The sequence below is a fragment of the Mustelus asterias genome, chromosome 33, assembly GCF_964213995.1.
Source record: "Mustelus asterias chromosome 33, sMusAst1.hap1.1, whole genome shotgun sequence".
Taxonomy (NCBI): Eukaryota; Metazoa; Chordata; class Chondrichthyes; order Carcharhiniformes; family Triakidae; genus Mustelus; species Mustelus asterias.
In genome coordinates this window covers 1410642-1427468 of record NC_135833.1, presented here as the reverse complement: position 1 = coordinate 1427468, position 16827 = coordinate 1410642, and the positions used below count along the sequence as shown (strand labels likewise).

The 16827-nt window shown below is 50.4% G+C and overlaps 1 protein-coding gene across 3 annotated transcripts in view; it reads right to left on the bottom strand.

The window, feature by feature from the left end:
* The window catches only part of LOC144481792 (uncharacterized), a 76563-nt gene that overhangs the window by 30463 nt on the left and 29273 nt on the right, over positions 1-16827 (bottom strand). For all 3 annotated transcript variants that reach the window (XM_078200928.1, XM_078200927.1, XM_078200929.1), the window contains 5 exons: positions 16094-16209; positions 11476-11567; positions 9223-9535; positions 2683-2885; positions 120-245 (listed from right to left, as the gene is read on the bottom strand). In XM_078200928.1, the coding sequence (XP_078057054.1) occupies positions 120-245; positions 2683-2885; positions 9223-9535; positions 11476-11567; positions 16094-16209 (850 nt within the window). The remainder of the gene's footprint in view (positions 1-119; positions 246-2682; positions 2886-9222; positions 9536-11475; positions 11568-16093; positions 16210-16827) is intronic.

The following is a 16827-nucleotide window of genomic DNA, read 5'->3' as shown; positions in this document are numbered from 1 at the left end:
TCACAAACTGAAGAGTTTGTGAGGTGGAGGCAACTGCAGTGCACTGCAAGAGCGCGAAGTGGTCAGCGACTGAAAGATTAAGATAACGCGTTGGTGCAAGTGGCTGTGCTTATTCTAACCTGCTGGTGTTCTTTCTCCTTGTCCTTAGACTTTTGCTCCATCTGGCGTCGAACACTTTCAGCGTTCTGTCTTTGGCAGCTCAGGTCCTCGGAAACCTGCTTCAACTTCTGCTCCAGAATTGCACACTGGCAAGAAGAAAGAAAAATGAATCACCAACGTGTTGATTTTAGAGTGTGTGTCAGGGATTTATTTTGTATTTAACCACTAGGGGTTGCTGAAGAGCAGGTCACACCACGCCGCACAGACCTTTTGCAGATTATAATGCGAAGTACTCCTCTTTGGGTGTTTGGTGTTAGTTCTCAGAGGAGGAGTCACCCTCCCCTTTATAACATAACCAAGCACACGAATACCTTAATAAGATCTACCCTCCGAAACCTTACAACAATGATCTCAACTCTACCTTCCTGTCTGCCCCCACCCCCAACCCCATAACCACTGATTTCTTTCTGGATCAAAAATCTGTGTCTAACTCAGCATTGAACACATTCAAGGGTTTGGGCCGGCACGGTGGGTTAGCGCCGCTGCCTCACTGTGTCAGGGATCCGGGTTTGATTCCCAGCCTCGGGTCACTGTCTGTGTGGAGTCTGCACGTTTTCCCCCCCGTGTCTGCGTGGGTTTCCTCCGGGTGCTCCGGTTTCCCTCCCACAGTCCGAAAGATGTGCGGGTTAGGTGGATTGGCCATGCTAAATTGTCCCTTAGTGTCCAAAGATGTGCAGGTTAGGTGGATTGGCCATGCTAAATTGTCCCTTAGTGTCCAAAGATGTGCAGGTTAGGTGGATTGGCCATGCTAAATTGTCCCTTAGTGTCCAAAGATGTGCAGGTTAGGTGGATTGGCCATGCTAAATTGTCCCTTAGTGTCCAAAGACGTGCAGGTTAGGTGGATTGGCCATGCTAAATTGTCCCTTAGTGTCCAAAGATGTGCAGGTTAGGTGGATTGGCCATGCTAAATTGTCCCTTAGTGTCCAAAGATGTGCAGGTTAGGTGGATTGGCCGCACTAAACTGCCCCTTAGTGTCCAAAGATGTGCAGGTTAGGTGGATTGGCCATGCTAAATTGTCCCTTAGTGTCCAAAGATGTGCAGGTTAGGTGGATTGGCCGCACTAAACTGCCCCTTAGTGTCCAAAGATGTGCAGGTTAGGTGGATTGGCCATGCTAAATTGTCCCTTAGTGTCCAAAGATGTGCAGGTTAGGTGGATTGGCCGCACTAAACTGCCCCTTAGTGTCCAAAGATGTGCAGGTCAGGTGGATTGGCCATATTAAATTGTCCCTTAGTATCCAAAGATGTGCGGGTTAGGTGGATTGGCCATGCTAAATTGTCCCTTAGTGTCCAAAGATGTGCAGGTTAGGTGGATTGGCCGCACTAAACTGCCCCTTAGTGTCCAAAGATGTGCAGGTCAGGTGGATTGGCCATGCTAAATTGCCCCCCCGAGTGTCCAAAGATGTGCAGGTTAAGTAGGGTTACGGGGATAGGGCCTGGGTGGGATTGTGGTCGGTGCAGACTCGATGGGTCGAATGGCCTCCTTCTGCACTGTAGGATTCTATTCCTGTGGCTTCCTCCAGCAAGACTGCCCACTCAGTTCAAACTGACGGACACTCCAATGGCTCCACGTGTGGCTCCACGTTCAGCAGCAACTCCAACGAGCCTGCACCAAGCACCCTTTGTAATGAATTCCTGCAGCAACAAATGGAGAAGGTGGGCAGGGAAAACTTTCATCCCATTGAATATAAATTGGTTTTGAATCTAGGCCCCAGAGACTAAAGCTCAGTATCTAATTCTGCAAATCACTCATTCACACAGGCCCTCCTGACCGTTATACTCAGCTTTGTGCTCAGAGGTCAAAGTAAAGTAAAAGTTAAAAGTTAATTTATTAGTCACAAGTAAGGCTTACATTAACACTGCAATGAAGTTACTGTGAAAATCCCCTCGTCGCCCACACTCCGGCACCTGTTCGGGTTACACGGAGGGAGAATTTAGCACCTAACCAGCACGTCTTTCGGACTGTGGGAGGAAACCGGAGCACCCGGAGGAAACCCACGCAGACATGCGGAGAACGTGCAAACTCCGCTCAGACAGTGACCCAAGCCGGGAATCGAACCCAGGTACCAAGCGCTGAGAGGCAGCAGTGCTAACCCACTGTGCCACCATGCCGCCCCCAAAATTTATTTATTAGTCACAAGGCTTACATTAACACTGCAATGAAGTTACTGTGAAAATCCCCTAGTCGCCACACTCCGGCGCCTGTTCGGGTTACACTGAGGGAGAATTTAGCGTGGCCAATCCACCCGAACCAGCACGTCTTTCAGACTGTGGGAGGAAACCCACGCAGACACGGGGGGGGAGAATGAGCTAACTCCACACAGACAGTGACCCAAAGCTGGGAATCGAACCCGGCTCCCCGGTGCTGTGAGGCAACAGTGCTAACCCACTGCGCCACCGTGCTGTCCCCAAAGTTTGTTCATGAGTCACAAAGCTTACATTAACACTGCAATGAAGTTACTGTGAAATTCCCCTCAGGGCAATGCATGGGGTTAAGTAGAACTCCACTGCCAAGGGATGTCCAACCTTGCTGCTGGTCTGCTCCTGCTGCATGGTGGCTTTCATTAGGTGATCCCTGCACTGGCTCAGAGCTTGCTCTTTCGTTGCCAGCTCTGCTTTAGATCTCTCCAGGTGCGACTGTACTTCCTGCAACTTGTTCAGGTGATTTTTAATCTCTTTCTCTTGCGATTGCACCCAAACCTCCAGCTCCGACATTGTACTCTGCAGCACTGCAACAGAGAAAAGACAAAAAATATTTACATTTTTTTGTATTCATTCGTGGGACATGGGCGTCACTGGCTGGGCCAGCATTTATTGCTCATCCCTAGTTGCCTGAGGACGGTTGAGAGTCAACCACATTGCTGTGGTTCTGGAGTCACATGTAGGCCAGACCGGGTAACGACGGCAGAATTTAAGAACATAAGAAATAGGAGCAGGAGTAGGCCATCTAGCCCCTCGAGCCTGCCCCACCATTCGATAAGATCATGGCTGATCCGATAGTGGGTTCAGTTCCACTTACCTGCCCGTTCCCCATAACCCTTAATTCCCTTATTGATCAGGAATCTATCTACCTGTGACTTAAACATATTTAACGAGGTAGCCTCCACTGCTTCAATGGGCAGAGAATTCCAGAGATTCACTCCCCTCTGAGAGAAGTTGTTCCTCCTCAACTCTGTTTTAAACTGACTCCCCCTTATTTTGAGGCTGTGTCCTCTAGTTCTTGTTTCCTTTCTAAGTGGAAAGAATCTCTCTGCCTCTACCCTGTCTCACCCCTTCATTATCTATATGTCTCTATAAGATCTCCCCTCAGCCTTCTAAACTCCAACGAGTACAGGCCCAATCTACTCAATCTCTCCTCAAACTAATCCCCTCATCTCCGGTATCAACCTGGTGAACCTTCTCTGTACTCCCTCCAAGGCCAATATATCCTTCCGCAAATAAGGGGACCAAAACTGCACACAGTACTCTAGTTGCGGCCTCACCAGTGCCTTGTACAATTGCAGCAAGACCTCCCTGCTTTTATACTCCATCCCCTTCGCGATAAAGGCCAACATTCCATTTGCCTTCTTGATCACCTGCTGCACCTGCAAACTGAGTTTTTGCGATTCATGCACAAGGACCCCCAGGTCCCTCTGCACAGAAGCATGTTGTAATTTTTCACCATTTAAATAATAGTCCATTTTACTACTATTCCTTCCAAAGTGGATAACCTCACACTTGTCAACGTTATACTCCATCTGCCAGATCCTCGCCCACTCACTTAGCCTATCCAAATCTCTCTGCAGACTTTCCGCATCCTCCACGCAATTCGCTTTCCCACTCATCTTTGTTTCCTTCCCTAAAGGACATTAGTGAACCAGATGGGTTTTTCCGACAATGGGTCATCAGTAGATTCTTAATTCCAGATATTTTTTTTTATTGAATTCAAATTCCACCATCTGCCGTGGCGGGATTCGAACCCGGATCCCCAGAACACTAGCTGGGTTTCTGGATTAATGGGGGGGGGGGGGGGCACAGGAACAGGCCCCGAGGCCCTCCAAGCCTGTGCCGATCATGATGACCTAACTAAACTAAAGGAAATCCTGCTGCCCTTACTCAGTTCCTATCCCTCTATGCCCTTCCTATTCATGTACCCATCCAGATGCCTCTCAAATGGGGGAGGCAATGGCCTAGTGGTATTATCGCTAGACTATTCATCCAGAAACTCAGCTAATGTTCTGGGGGACCCGGGTTCGAATCCCGCCATGGCGGAATTTGAATTCAATAAAAAATATCTGGAATTAAGAACCTACTGATGACCGTGAAACCATTGTCGATTGTCGGAAAAACTATTCCTTGTTGCCCAAGTTAAGAGTTATTGCTGTGGCTCTGGAGTCACATGTAGGCCAGACCAAGTAAGGACGGCAGATTTCCTTCCTTAAAGGGACATTAGTGAACCAGATGGGTTTTTCCGACATTCGACAATGGGTCATCAGTCGATTCTTAATTCCAGACATTTTTTTTATTGAATTCAAATTCCACCACCTGCCGTGGCGAACCCAGGTTACCCAGAACATTAGCTGAGTTTCTGGAATAATAGTCTGGTGACAATACCACTAGGCCAACCCCTTCCCCAAGACCTTTCACACTGCAAAACAGCAAGGGACGTGCTGCATCATCTGGAACCTGCGATATTGCATATTCCAATAATAATTAAGTTAAACTTCACAAGACCACAGACAGGAGCAGCAGACAACCACACAGCCCGCTGAGACCGCTCCACCATTCAATACTTTGAATTTCAACTCCACTTTGCCGCCTGCTCCCCATATCCCTCAATTCCCTCAGTGAGCAAAAATCAGTCTATCCCAGCCTGAAATATATTCAGCGGTGGAGTACCCACTGGGGGCAGAGAATTGCAAAGATTCACCACCCCGAGTGAACCAATCTCTCCTCATCTCAGTGCCAAATGATACCTCGGCCTCTTACCCCAAGACTGTGCCCTTGTTCTAGCGTCCCCCGGATGAGGGGCGACATCCTCTCAATATCTGCCCTGTCAAGCCCCTTCAGAATCTCTCATTCTTCTCCCAGAGAGAGAATAAGGTCAATTCACAAAGCCTCTCATCACAGGCCAACCCTCTCACCCTAGGAACCAATCTAGTCAACCTTCCCTGTGCTGCTTCCAATGCAAGTATATCCTTTCTTGAACGTAGAGAGTAGAACTGCACGCAGTATTCCAGATGTGGTCCCGCCAAAGCCCGGTACAATTGTAGCAAGGCTTCTGTATTCCTCATTTCCAATCCCCTTTCGAAGGGCAGCATTCCATTTGCCTTCCTACTTGCTTGCGTACCTGGACAATAACATTGTGTTCCTTGCAAGACCCAAGTCGCTCTCAACATCGACATTTTGTAAGTTTCACACCTTCTGACAAAAAACTGGCTTCTACTCTTACGACCAAAGTGAATAAACCTCACACCTGCTCACATTATACTCCACCTGCTATCTCGTTACTCAATCACTTCATAGAATCCCTCCAGTGCAGAAGGAGGCCATTCAGCCCATCGAGTCTGCACCGACCACAATCCCACCCAGGCCCTAACCCCACAACCCCGTGCATTTACCCTAGCTAGTCCCCCTGACACTAAGGGTCAATTTAGCACGGCCATTCCACCTAACCCACACACCTTTGGAGTGTGGGAGGAAACCGGAGCACCCGGAGGAAACCCACGCAGACACGGGGGGAGAACGTGCAGACTCCACACAGACAGTGACCCAAGCCGGGAATCGAACCCGGGACCCTGCGCTGTGAGGCAGCAGTGCTAACCCACTGTGCCACTCCAAGATGGTGGTTAGCACTGCTGCCTCTCAGCGCCAGGGACCCAGGTTAGATTCCTGGCTTGGGTCACTGTCTGCGGGGAGTCTGCACGTTCTCCCCCGTGTCTGCGTGGGTTTTCCTCCGGGTGCTCCGGTTTCCTCCCACAGTGCAAAGATGTGCACGTTAGGTGGATCGGCCATGCTAAATTCTCCTTCAGTGTACCGGGACAGGCGCCGGAGTGTGGCGACTAGGGGATTTTCACAGTAACTTCATTGCAGTGTTAATGTCAGCCTACTTGTGACAATAATAAATAAACTTTAACTTTACTTTGTGCCACTGTGCTACTTAACCTGCTATATCTCTTTGCAGCCTTGGTGACCTCCCTAAAGCTTAAATTTCCACCTAGTTTTGTATCATCAGTGAACTTAGATATATTAGAACATAGAACAGCACAGCACAGTACAGGCCCTTCGGCCCACGATGTTGTGCCGAACCTTTTCCGAAACCAAGATATATAGAACATAGGACATATATTATCATAGAAATCATAGAAACCCTACAGTGCAGAAGGAGGCCATTCGGCTCATCGAGTCTGCACCGACCACAGTCCCACCCAGGCCCTACCCCCACATATTTACCCACTAATCCCTCTAACCTACGCATCCCAGGACTCTAAGGGGCAATTTTTAACCTGGCCAATCAACCTAACCCGCACATCTTTGGACTGTGGGAGGAAACCGGAGCACCAGGAGGAAACCCACGCAGACACGAGGAGAATGTGCAAACTCCACACAGACAGTGACCCGAGCCAGGAATCGAACCCAGGTCCCTGGAGCTGTGAAGCAGCAGTGCTAACCACTGTGCTACCATGCCGCCCATTAATCCCAGTCTCTTTGTCCAAGTCATTAATATATATTGTAAATAGCCAAGGCCCCAGGAGTTATCCTTGTCGTGCTTGGCTAGTCAAAGACACAAACTTGAAAATACCCCATTTATGCCTAATCTTTGCTTACTGCCCGTTAACTAATCTTCTATGTTACGCCCAACACCCTGAACCCTTGACCTGTTGACCTGCACTGGCTCTTTATCGAATGCCTTTTGGATGATTGTCCCAATAACCACTATTACTCCTGCATTTTCATCACAACATCATGCTCATCGCACCATAGAATCCCTACAGTGCAGAAGGAGGCCATTCGGCCCATCAAGTCCGCACCGACAACAATCCCTGCCTGGCCCTATTCCTGTAACCCCATGTCTTTACACCGCTAATCCCTAAGGGGGCAATTTAACATGGCCAATCCACCTAACCTGCACATCTTTGGAGTGTGGGAGGCAACTGGAGCACCCAGAGGAAACCCACGCAGACACGGGGGGAGAACGTGCAGACTCCGCGCAGACAGTGACCCAAGGCTGGAATCGAACCCGGGTCCCTGGCGCTGTGAGGCAGCAGTGCTAACCCACTGTGCCACCACTTCTTCAGGAAAGGTCATTGCACTGTCAGTGTTAACCCGCTTCCTCTCTACATATGCTGCCTTGATGCGGAGATGCCGGTGTTGGACTGGGGTGGGCACAGTAAGAAGTCTCACAACACCAGGTTAAAGTCCAACAGGTTTATTTGGTAGCAGGAGCTTTCGCTCACCTGATGAAGGAGCAGCGCTCCGAAAGCTCGTGCTACCAAATAAACCTGTTGGACTTTAAACCTGGTGTTGTGAGACTTCTTACATATGCTGCCTGGCCTGTCGAGTGTTTTCCAGAATTTTCTGTTTTTAAACTACTGAGCTGAGCTTTTTTAGATGCCAAATTTCTACAATCTAGGAGCCTCGAGTAAGCATGCCACCAGACTGTCCGAGCAGGAACGTGGGCAGAATCTGCGGGATAATGAGGACATTGGAGGACATAGAACGTAGAACATTACAGCGCAGTACAGGCCCTTCGGCCCTCGATGTTGCGCCGACCAGTGGAACCAATCTAAAGCCCCTCTAATCTACACTATTCCAATAACATCCATATGTTTATCCAATAACCACTTGAACGCTCTCAACGTTGACGAGTCCACCACTGCTGCAGGCAGGGCATTCCACGCCCTTACTACTCTCCGAGTAAAGAACCTACCTCTAACATCTGTCCTATATCTCTCACCCCTCAATTTAAAGCTATGTCCCCTCATGTTAGCCATCACCATCCGAGGAAAAAGGCTCTCACTATCCACCCTCTCTAATCCTCTGATCATCTTGTATGCCTCTATTAAGTCACCTCTTAACCACCTTCTCTCTAACAAAAACAACCTCAAGCCCCTCAGCCTTTCCTCATACGATTTTCCCACCATACCAGGCAACATCCTGGTAAATCTCCTCTGCACCCTCTCCAACACTTCCACATCTTTCCTATAATGCGGCGACCAGAACTATACGCAATACTCCAAATGCGGCCGCACCAGAGTTTTGTACAGTTGCAGCATGACCTCCTGGCTCCGAAACTCAATCCCTCTGCCAATAAAAGCTAACACACCGTACGCCTTCTTAACAACCCTATCAACCTGGGTGCCAACTTTCAGGGATCTATGCACATAGACACCCAGATCCCTCTGTTCATCCACACTACCAAGAATCTTACCATTAGCCCAGTACTCTGTATTCCTGTTACTCCTTCCAAAGTGAATCACCTCACATTTTTCCGCATTAAACTCCATTTGCCACCTCTCAGCCCAGCTCTGCAGCTTATCTATGTCCCTCTGTAACCTGCCACTTCCCTCCGCACTGTCTACAACTCCACCGACTTTAGTGTCATCCGCAAATTTACTAATCCATCCTTCCACGCCCTCAGCCAGATCATTAATAAAAATGACAAACAGCAGTGGCCCCAAAACAGATCCTTGCGGTACACCACTAGTAACTGAGATCCTTGCGGTACACCACTAGTAACTGAGATCCTTGCGGTACACCACTAGTAACTGAGATCCTTGCGGTACACCACTAGTAACTGAGATCCTTGCGGTACACCACTAGTAACTGAGATCCTTGCGGTACACCACTAGTAACTGAGATCCTTGCGGTACACCACTAGTAACTGAGATCCTTGCGGTACACCACTAGTAACTGAGATCCTTGCGGTACACCACTAGTAACTGAGATCCTTGCGGTACACCACTAGTAACTGAGATCCTTGCGGTACACCACTAGTAACTGAGATCCTTGCGGTACACCACTAGTAACTGAGATCCTTGCGGTACACCACTAGTAAGCGAATGGACGGCAGAGCAACACTCTTACCTTGGTTTTCTTTCCTCAACTCCTGCAGTTGCGCATTCCCGGGCTCCTCCAGCTGACTGAGTTGGCCGTTCCCAGACTCCGATCCAGGGCTGCTGGTCTTGTTGCCGCTCTGCTGCGGGCTTTTGGGATTACAGTACGGAGGGGTCCTGGGCTGCTCCCACGGAAATACGGAGGAGGGTGGCCCTCGCCCGACGGGACTCTCGGGCACACGAGTGGGCGATTTCTCTGGCTGCCACGAGAGTGTGGAGGCTCGAATGTGCTGCGGAGCACTTTCCCTGTGGCTCCTGTTGCTGCTGAATTGCAACTGTTGAACCTTGGGCCGAAGAACATTCAATGAACAACCATCTCATAGAATCCCTACAGTGCAGAAGGAGGCCGCCATTCGGCCCATCGAGTCTGCACCAACAACAATCCCACCCAGGCCCTATCCCCATAACCCCACATATTTATCCTGCTAATCCCCCTGACACGAAGGGGCAATTTAGTACGGCCAATCCACCTAACCCGCACATCTTTCAACCGTGGGAGGAAACCGGAGCACCCGGAGGAAACCCACAGACACGGCAGGGAGAACGTGCAGACTCCGCACAGACAGTGACCCAAGCTGGGAATCAAACCTGGGTCCCTGACGCGGTGAGGCAGCAGTGCTAACCCACTGTGCCACCCGTACACCGGCAACTGACAATGACGACTTTAAAAATGAATCCATTTTCTGCTGGGTTAGTCCACTCTGCGTTACATCCACTGACCGTGGGAATCTGTACCACAGCATACCGATACAACAGACACTAACTGGCAATTCTAATCATCTTATTACAGAAGAGGAGAAACTCTGGACCAGAAAAATCACGTGGAAACTTCTTCGCTAGTTACACTGGGAGGTAAATAAACCACTCAGATGTATCTTGGATTAACGTAAAGGCTTCAACGTGATAGCACAATGCAAGGTGCTTCTCAGAGAAGGGACTGAGAATGAGGAGGTTTGGCCAATATCAAATCTGATGATGAAGGAGGCGACTAAAGGCAGAGAGAGGCTGGCTAGGCAATGGGGAGGAGGGTTCCAGACGGTCGAGCCTGAAATCTGGAGACCATGGGGACCTAACTGTAAGAGAACTGTTAACAGGTCCCAAGGCCTTGCTCGGGAACCTGCAGTAGGGAAGGGAAGTTTAGTGTCACAAGTAAGGCTTATATCAACACTGTGATGAAGTTACTGTGAAAATCCCCTAGTCGCCACACTCCGGCGCCTGTTCGGGTTACACTGAGGAAGAATTTAGCACGGCCAATGCACCCTAACCAGCACGTCTTTCGGACTGTGGGGCGGCATGGTGGCACAGTGGTTAGCGCTGCTGCCTCACAGCGCCAGAGACCTTGGTTCAATTCCTGGCTTGGGTCACTGTCTGTGCGGAGTCTGCATGTTCTCCCCCCTGCATGTCTGCATTTCCTCCAGGTACTCAAGTTTTCTCCCACAGTCCAAAGATGTGCTGGTTAGGTGGATTGGCCGTGCTAAATTGCCCCTTGGTATCCCAAGATGCGTACGTTAGGAGGATGAGCGGGGTAAATATATGGGGTTATGGGGACGGGTGGGACTGTTGTCGGTGCAGGCTCGATGGGCCGAATGGGCCTTCTTCTGTACTGTAAGTATTCTACGCTACTGGCGGAAACCCATGCAGACACGGGGAGAACATGCAAACTCCACACAGACAGTGACCCAATTCGGGAATCGTTTGAGGCAGCAATGCTAACCCACTGTGCCACCGTGCCGCCCTGGTTTAGAAACATCTGCAATTTCTGGCCTGCTTTCTCGGTACAGGGGGGTACTGAATGAAACTGGACATGGTGGGGGGTAGAACATAGAACAGTACAGCACAGAACAGGCCCTTCGGCCCACGATGTTGTGCCGAGCTTTATCTGAAACCAAGATCAAGCTAGCCCACTCCCTATCATCCTGGTGTGCTCCATGTGCCTATCCAATAACCGCTTAAATGTTCCTAAAGTGTCTGACTCCACTATCACTGCAGGCAGTCCATTCCACACCCCAACCACTCTCTGCGTAAAGAACCTACCTCTGATATCCTTCCTGTATCTCCCACCACGAACCCTATAGTTATGCCCCCTTGTAATAGCTCCATCCACCGGAGGAAATAGTCTTTGAAGAATTTATAAACACCTCCTAAAAATGCATCACCACCCCGAAAGTGACACAAGAACCCAATGCTACGTTATGGTGCCACCCGACCTCCAGGTCACACCGACCTGCAGCTTCAGAGCTTTCACTTCACAGGTGAGCCTCCTCTTCTCCTCTGCCTCTCGGTTGTATTTTTCGTGCAGTTCGTCCCATTTCGACGCTATGTATGTATAAAAAAAACGGAATAGCAAACATTACAACGTGTGTTGGTATTTCGGGAACACGAGACCCTCACAATCTCCAGCGCACGGTCGGACGAGGGCCACAATAGCATGGTGAGCACCAGCCCGCTGTCGCCGGGGCAAAACCGCAAGGACTCCCTACCCGAAGGCACAGCGAGAATAACGTTCGCCACACGGGCTTCAGCGGTTCGATAAGACAACAACCCACCATCTTCAAACAAGGGCCGGCAGCGCCCGGGTCCCGACAGCGAACGAATAATTTTTTTTACAAACCCAATCGGAAGACAAATCCAGATTAGTGTCTTTGAGCTGCAGCTGCTTTGGCCGAGCGGTTAAGGCGTTGGACTTGAAATCCAAAGGGGTTTCCATGCGCAAGTTCGAGCCTCGCTCACGGCGAAGCAGATGGGAAATGTTCAATTGCTACTGACTCCAGGATGACTCGCAATTCCCAGTGGGTTTTTCTATAAAAACCCGCAGCTGTGGGTGAATGGGCGAATTCCTGGGGTGTGTGGAGCGGTAACTAGGGGGCATAACTATAGGGTTCATGGTGGGAGATATAGGAAGGATGTCCGAGGTAGGTTTTTTTTACTCAGAGAGTGGTTGGGGTGTGGAATGGACTGCCTGCAGGGATAGTGGAGTCGGACACTTTAGGAACATTTAAGAAGCTATTGGATAGGCACATGGAGTACTTCGGGATGATAGGGAGGAAATAGCTTGATCTGGGTTTCAGACAAAGCTCGGCACAACATCGTGGGCCGAAGGGCCTGTTCTGTGCTGTACTGTTCTATGTTCTATGCTATGGGTGGGAGGATTGAAGGGGGCCCTGGGATGGCAAGGACAAGATGGGCCAAATGACCCCTCTGCTGCAACTATGGGTGGCACGGTGGTTCGCACTGCTGCCTCACAGTGCCAGGGACCCAGGTTCGATTCCCGGCCTTGGGTCACTGTCTGTGCGGAGTCTGCACGTTCTCCCCCCGTGTCTGCGTGGGTTTCCTCCGGGTGCTCCGGTTTCCTCCCACAGTCCGAAGATGTGCAGGTTAGATGGATTGGCCATGCTAAATTGCCCCTTAGTGTCCAAAGATGTGCAGGTTAGTTGGACTGGCCATGCTAAATTGCCCCTTCATGTCAGGGGGACTAGTTAGGGTAAATGCATGGGGCTTATGGGAATGGGGTCTGGGTGGGATTGTGGCCGGTGCAGACTCGGTGGGCTGAATGGCCTCCTTCTGTACTGTAGGGATTCTATCGCTGGGTGACAAGCTTCAAATCCTCCTCCCTTTTACTGATCAGAAAGGTTTCACAGTTGCTTTTGGTATCACTGCAGCTGCATTTCAGAACAGCTCCTGGGCACCCCGAGTCTGTGAGCCTGACATTCACGCTGGTAAGTCCAGCTCTCCAACTCCAACAGCAAACTCCAACAGCCAGGTTCTCACGGGCCTGTGAGCCTGCCGTTGGAGGTGAGAGCGCCGATTTAGCAACGCAAACACCGAGAAGTACCTCGGCAACATGCTGGCCTCCCAGAAAACAAATCAAAATGGCATCTTAATAAAGGAAACCCAACACCGTCTCCGAAACATCAACGCTGCTTCTTTCTCCGTAGGTGCTGCCAGGCCTGCCGAGTATTCCAGGCATCGCCTACAGTGCTCCATATCCTGGTTGACGCACCACGTGCCGCAGCTCCCAGCAGCCAGTGCGTCGGACAAAGGTACAGCGAGAAGCCAGGGTCTAATTTTCTTTAACCCATTTTGTCAGGGTCTGTTTTTTTGTTGCCCGCGCACCAAGACAGCAGGTCAAAGGTTGCCGAGATGGAGCACGGATTTTGAATTGGATCATTGACACGGAGGGGGGAACTGGAGGTTGGCAAGGAGGCAAGAGGGCCTTCCCTCCCCATCATCGCCAGGCAAAAGCTGAACATGATAGCAGTCTTCCTCTACCGATGGCCTCATGGCCTCTCCAGGGTTTTAAACTTCTGGTCCTCACCATCGTAAACCACTTCACCTCATACTTAACCCAAGATGTAGAAATTACCCCCGTGCTCACTAACCCTACATTGCTCGTATGTCCTGTACTGCCCTGATTTTGAAATTCTTCTGCTGGCTTTGAAAGCCCTTCATGGCATCACCCTTCCCTATCTCTGTAACATCCTCCAGTCCCCTACACCCCTATCTCTGTAACATCCTCCAGTCCCCTACACCCCTATCTCTGTAACATCCTCCAGTCCCCTACACCCCTATCTCTGTAACATCCTCCAGTCCCTATACCCCCCCTCCCTATCTCTGTAACCTCCTCCAGCCCCTACACCCCCTCCCTATCTCTGTAACCACCTCCAGCCCCCTACACCCCCTCCCTATCTCTGTAACCACCTCCAGCCCCCTACACCCCCTCCCTATCTCTGTAACCTCCTCCAGCCCCTACACCTCCTCTCCCCATCTCTGTAACCTCCTCCAGCCCCTACACCCCCTCTCCCCATCTCTGTAACCTCCTACAGCCCCTACACCCCCTCCCTATCTCCGCAACTCCCTCCAGCCCCTACACCCCCTCCCTATCTCTGTAACCTCCTCCAGCCCCTACACCCCCTCCCTATCTCTGTAACCTCCTCCAGCCCCTACACCTCCTCTCCCCATCTCTGTAACCTCCTCCAGCCCCTACACCCCCTCCCTATCTCCGCAACTCCCTCCAGCCCCTACACCCCCTCCCTATCTCCGCAACTCCCTCCAGCCCCTACACCCCCTCCCTATCTCTGTAACCTCCTCCAGCCCCCTACGCCCCCTCCCTATCTCTGTAACCTCCTCCAGCCCCTATATCCCCCTCCCTATCTCTGTAACATCCTCCAGGCCCTACAACCCTCCCTATTTCTGTAACCTCCTCCGGCCGTACAACCCCCTCCATCTCTGTAATGTCCCCCAGATGGGGAATTTAACCCCTCAGCATACATATCGGTGAAGCTGTGAAGGAGCACGCAGCACCCCTTACCTGTGGGCCTAAAGACAACCTTGGTATTAGTTTATCTGGTGCCTATGGGGACTGAATAAAGACAAAATTGGGTATGGGGGAAAACTGCACCGAGGGCTTTACAGAGTTAGAGTTACAACTCATTTGATGTTTTTAGCTAAGCCAGGGCTTGAAAAGGAATCTGAATCCCATTGCAACTGTGCGAACGATCATCTTCTTCTTCTCCTGGAAGAACAAAATCCTACAAGGACAGCACGGGTGGCACAGTGGGTTAGCACTGCTGCCTCTCACCCTGGCTTCGATTTTGGCCTCAGGTCACTGTCTGTGTGAAGTCTGCACGTTCTCCCCCTGTGTCTGCGTGGGTTTCCTCCGGGTGCTCCGGTTTCCTCCCACAGTCCAAAGATGTGCAGGTTAGGTGGATTGGCCACGCTAAATTGCCCCTTAGTGTCAGGGGGACTAGCTAGGGTAACCATAACCCTATGGAAATAGGACCTGGGTCGGGTTGTGGTCGGTGCAGACTTGATGGGCCGAACGGCCTCCTTCTGCACTGTCGGGATTCTATGATAAGAGGCGATGGTGAGCATTATTCTCGTCTCAGGTGGGCAGGCCCTTAGAATTGGCACTGGTCAGCAGTTTCGGAGAAACAACACAGAGGGCTTTGGCTCCAGGGACCAGGCCACATTTGCGCAGTAATACCTTCCGAGGTCAAGATTGAAGCACAATTTCTGGATGGCGAACAGAGCACTTTGCCCTCCGTTCTGAAACCCTTGCTTCTTACAATCATCTGATTGCCTCCGGAAAGTTGATGCGCTGGCGTGTGAACTACAAATCAGGTGACCTGATGTCTCAAGACCAAAACAGAACCTTAAAGAAAGATTGCTCCAACCGTTATTGGCATTTAGAGCTAAAGGAATAGAATATAAAAAGGTAAGGAAGTATTGTTGCGACTGTACAAGGCATTGGTGAGGCCGCACCTGGAGTATTGCGCACAGTTTTGGTCCCCTTATTTGAGGAAAGCTGGAGTGACATTGGAGGCAGTTCAGAGGAGGTTCACTGGATTGATTCCAGAGATGAGGGGTTTGTCGTGTGAAGAGAGATTGAACAGTTTAGGCCGACACTCTCTGGAATTTAGAAGAATGAGGGGAGGTCAAATTGAGGTACACAAGATGATAAAAGGTCTGGATCAAGTAGACGCGGAGCGGATGCTTCCTCTTGTGGGGCATTCTAGGACGAGAGGTCATAGTCTCAGGATAAGGGGCAGCAAATTTAAAACAGAGTTGGAGGAGAAACTACTTCTCCCAAAGGGTTGTGAATCTGTGGAATTCGCTCCCCCAAAGTGTGGTGGGAGCTGGAACAGTGAGTACATTTAAGGAGGAGTTAGACAGATTTTTATTTGGGAATGGAGTTGAAGGGTTACGGGAAGGAGGCAGGAGAATGGGGATGAGGCACATGATCGAATGGCGGAGCGGACTCGATGGGCCGAATGGCCTCATTCTGTTTCTATATCCTATGAACCTATGAACCAGGCTCACTAGTCTGCAGCTATAAAACTTACCCTCATTGGCGCTGCTGAGGGTGGCATACACAGGATAGATCTTAGCCGGGGTAAGGTGGAGCTGGCATTCTGCCGGTGTTGACGCTCTTTGACTCCGTTCAAGCTCAGCTTCCAGCCTGAAATTATTCCACAGTTTTACTTTGTATTAGGAAGCCCTTTTCTTTCTTTAAAAAAAAAAGAACCTTAAAATTGCTATTATCGAGAGACCGAGATGAAGGAGTAAAGTAGAAGGGCACACCGCCGAGGTTTGATAGAGCAAGAGATGAAGGAAAGAAAGGAAATTGATCAGGTGTTTAAGACAGAGATGAGGAGACATTTCTTCTCTCAGAAGATAGTGAATGTGTGGAATTCTTTATCGCAGAGACTGGGTTAAGTATGTTTCAAGGCTGAATAAACAAATTTTTAATCAGTAAAAATCAATAACCGTAGGATCCCTACAATGCAGGAGGCTATTTGGCCCATCGACAATCCCACCAGGCCCTATCCCTTCAACCCCATCTATTTACCCTGCTAATCCCCCTGACACTAAGGGGCAATTGAATATGGCCAATCAACCTAACCCGCACATCTTTGGAGTGTGGGAGGAAACCGGAGCACCCGGAGGAAACCCACGCAGAGCGTGCAGACTCCGCACAGACAGTGACCCAAGCCGGGAATCGAACCCAGGTCCCTGGCGCTGTGAGGCAACAGTGCTAACCCACTGTGCCACCGTGCTGCCCACTGTGCCAAGAGTT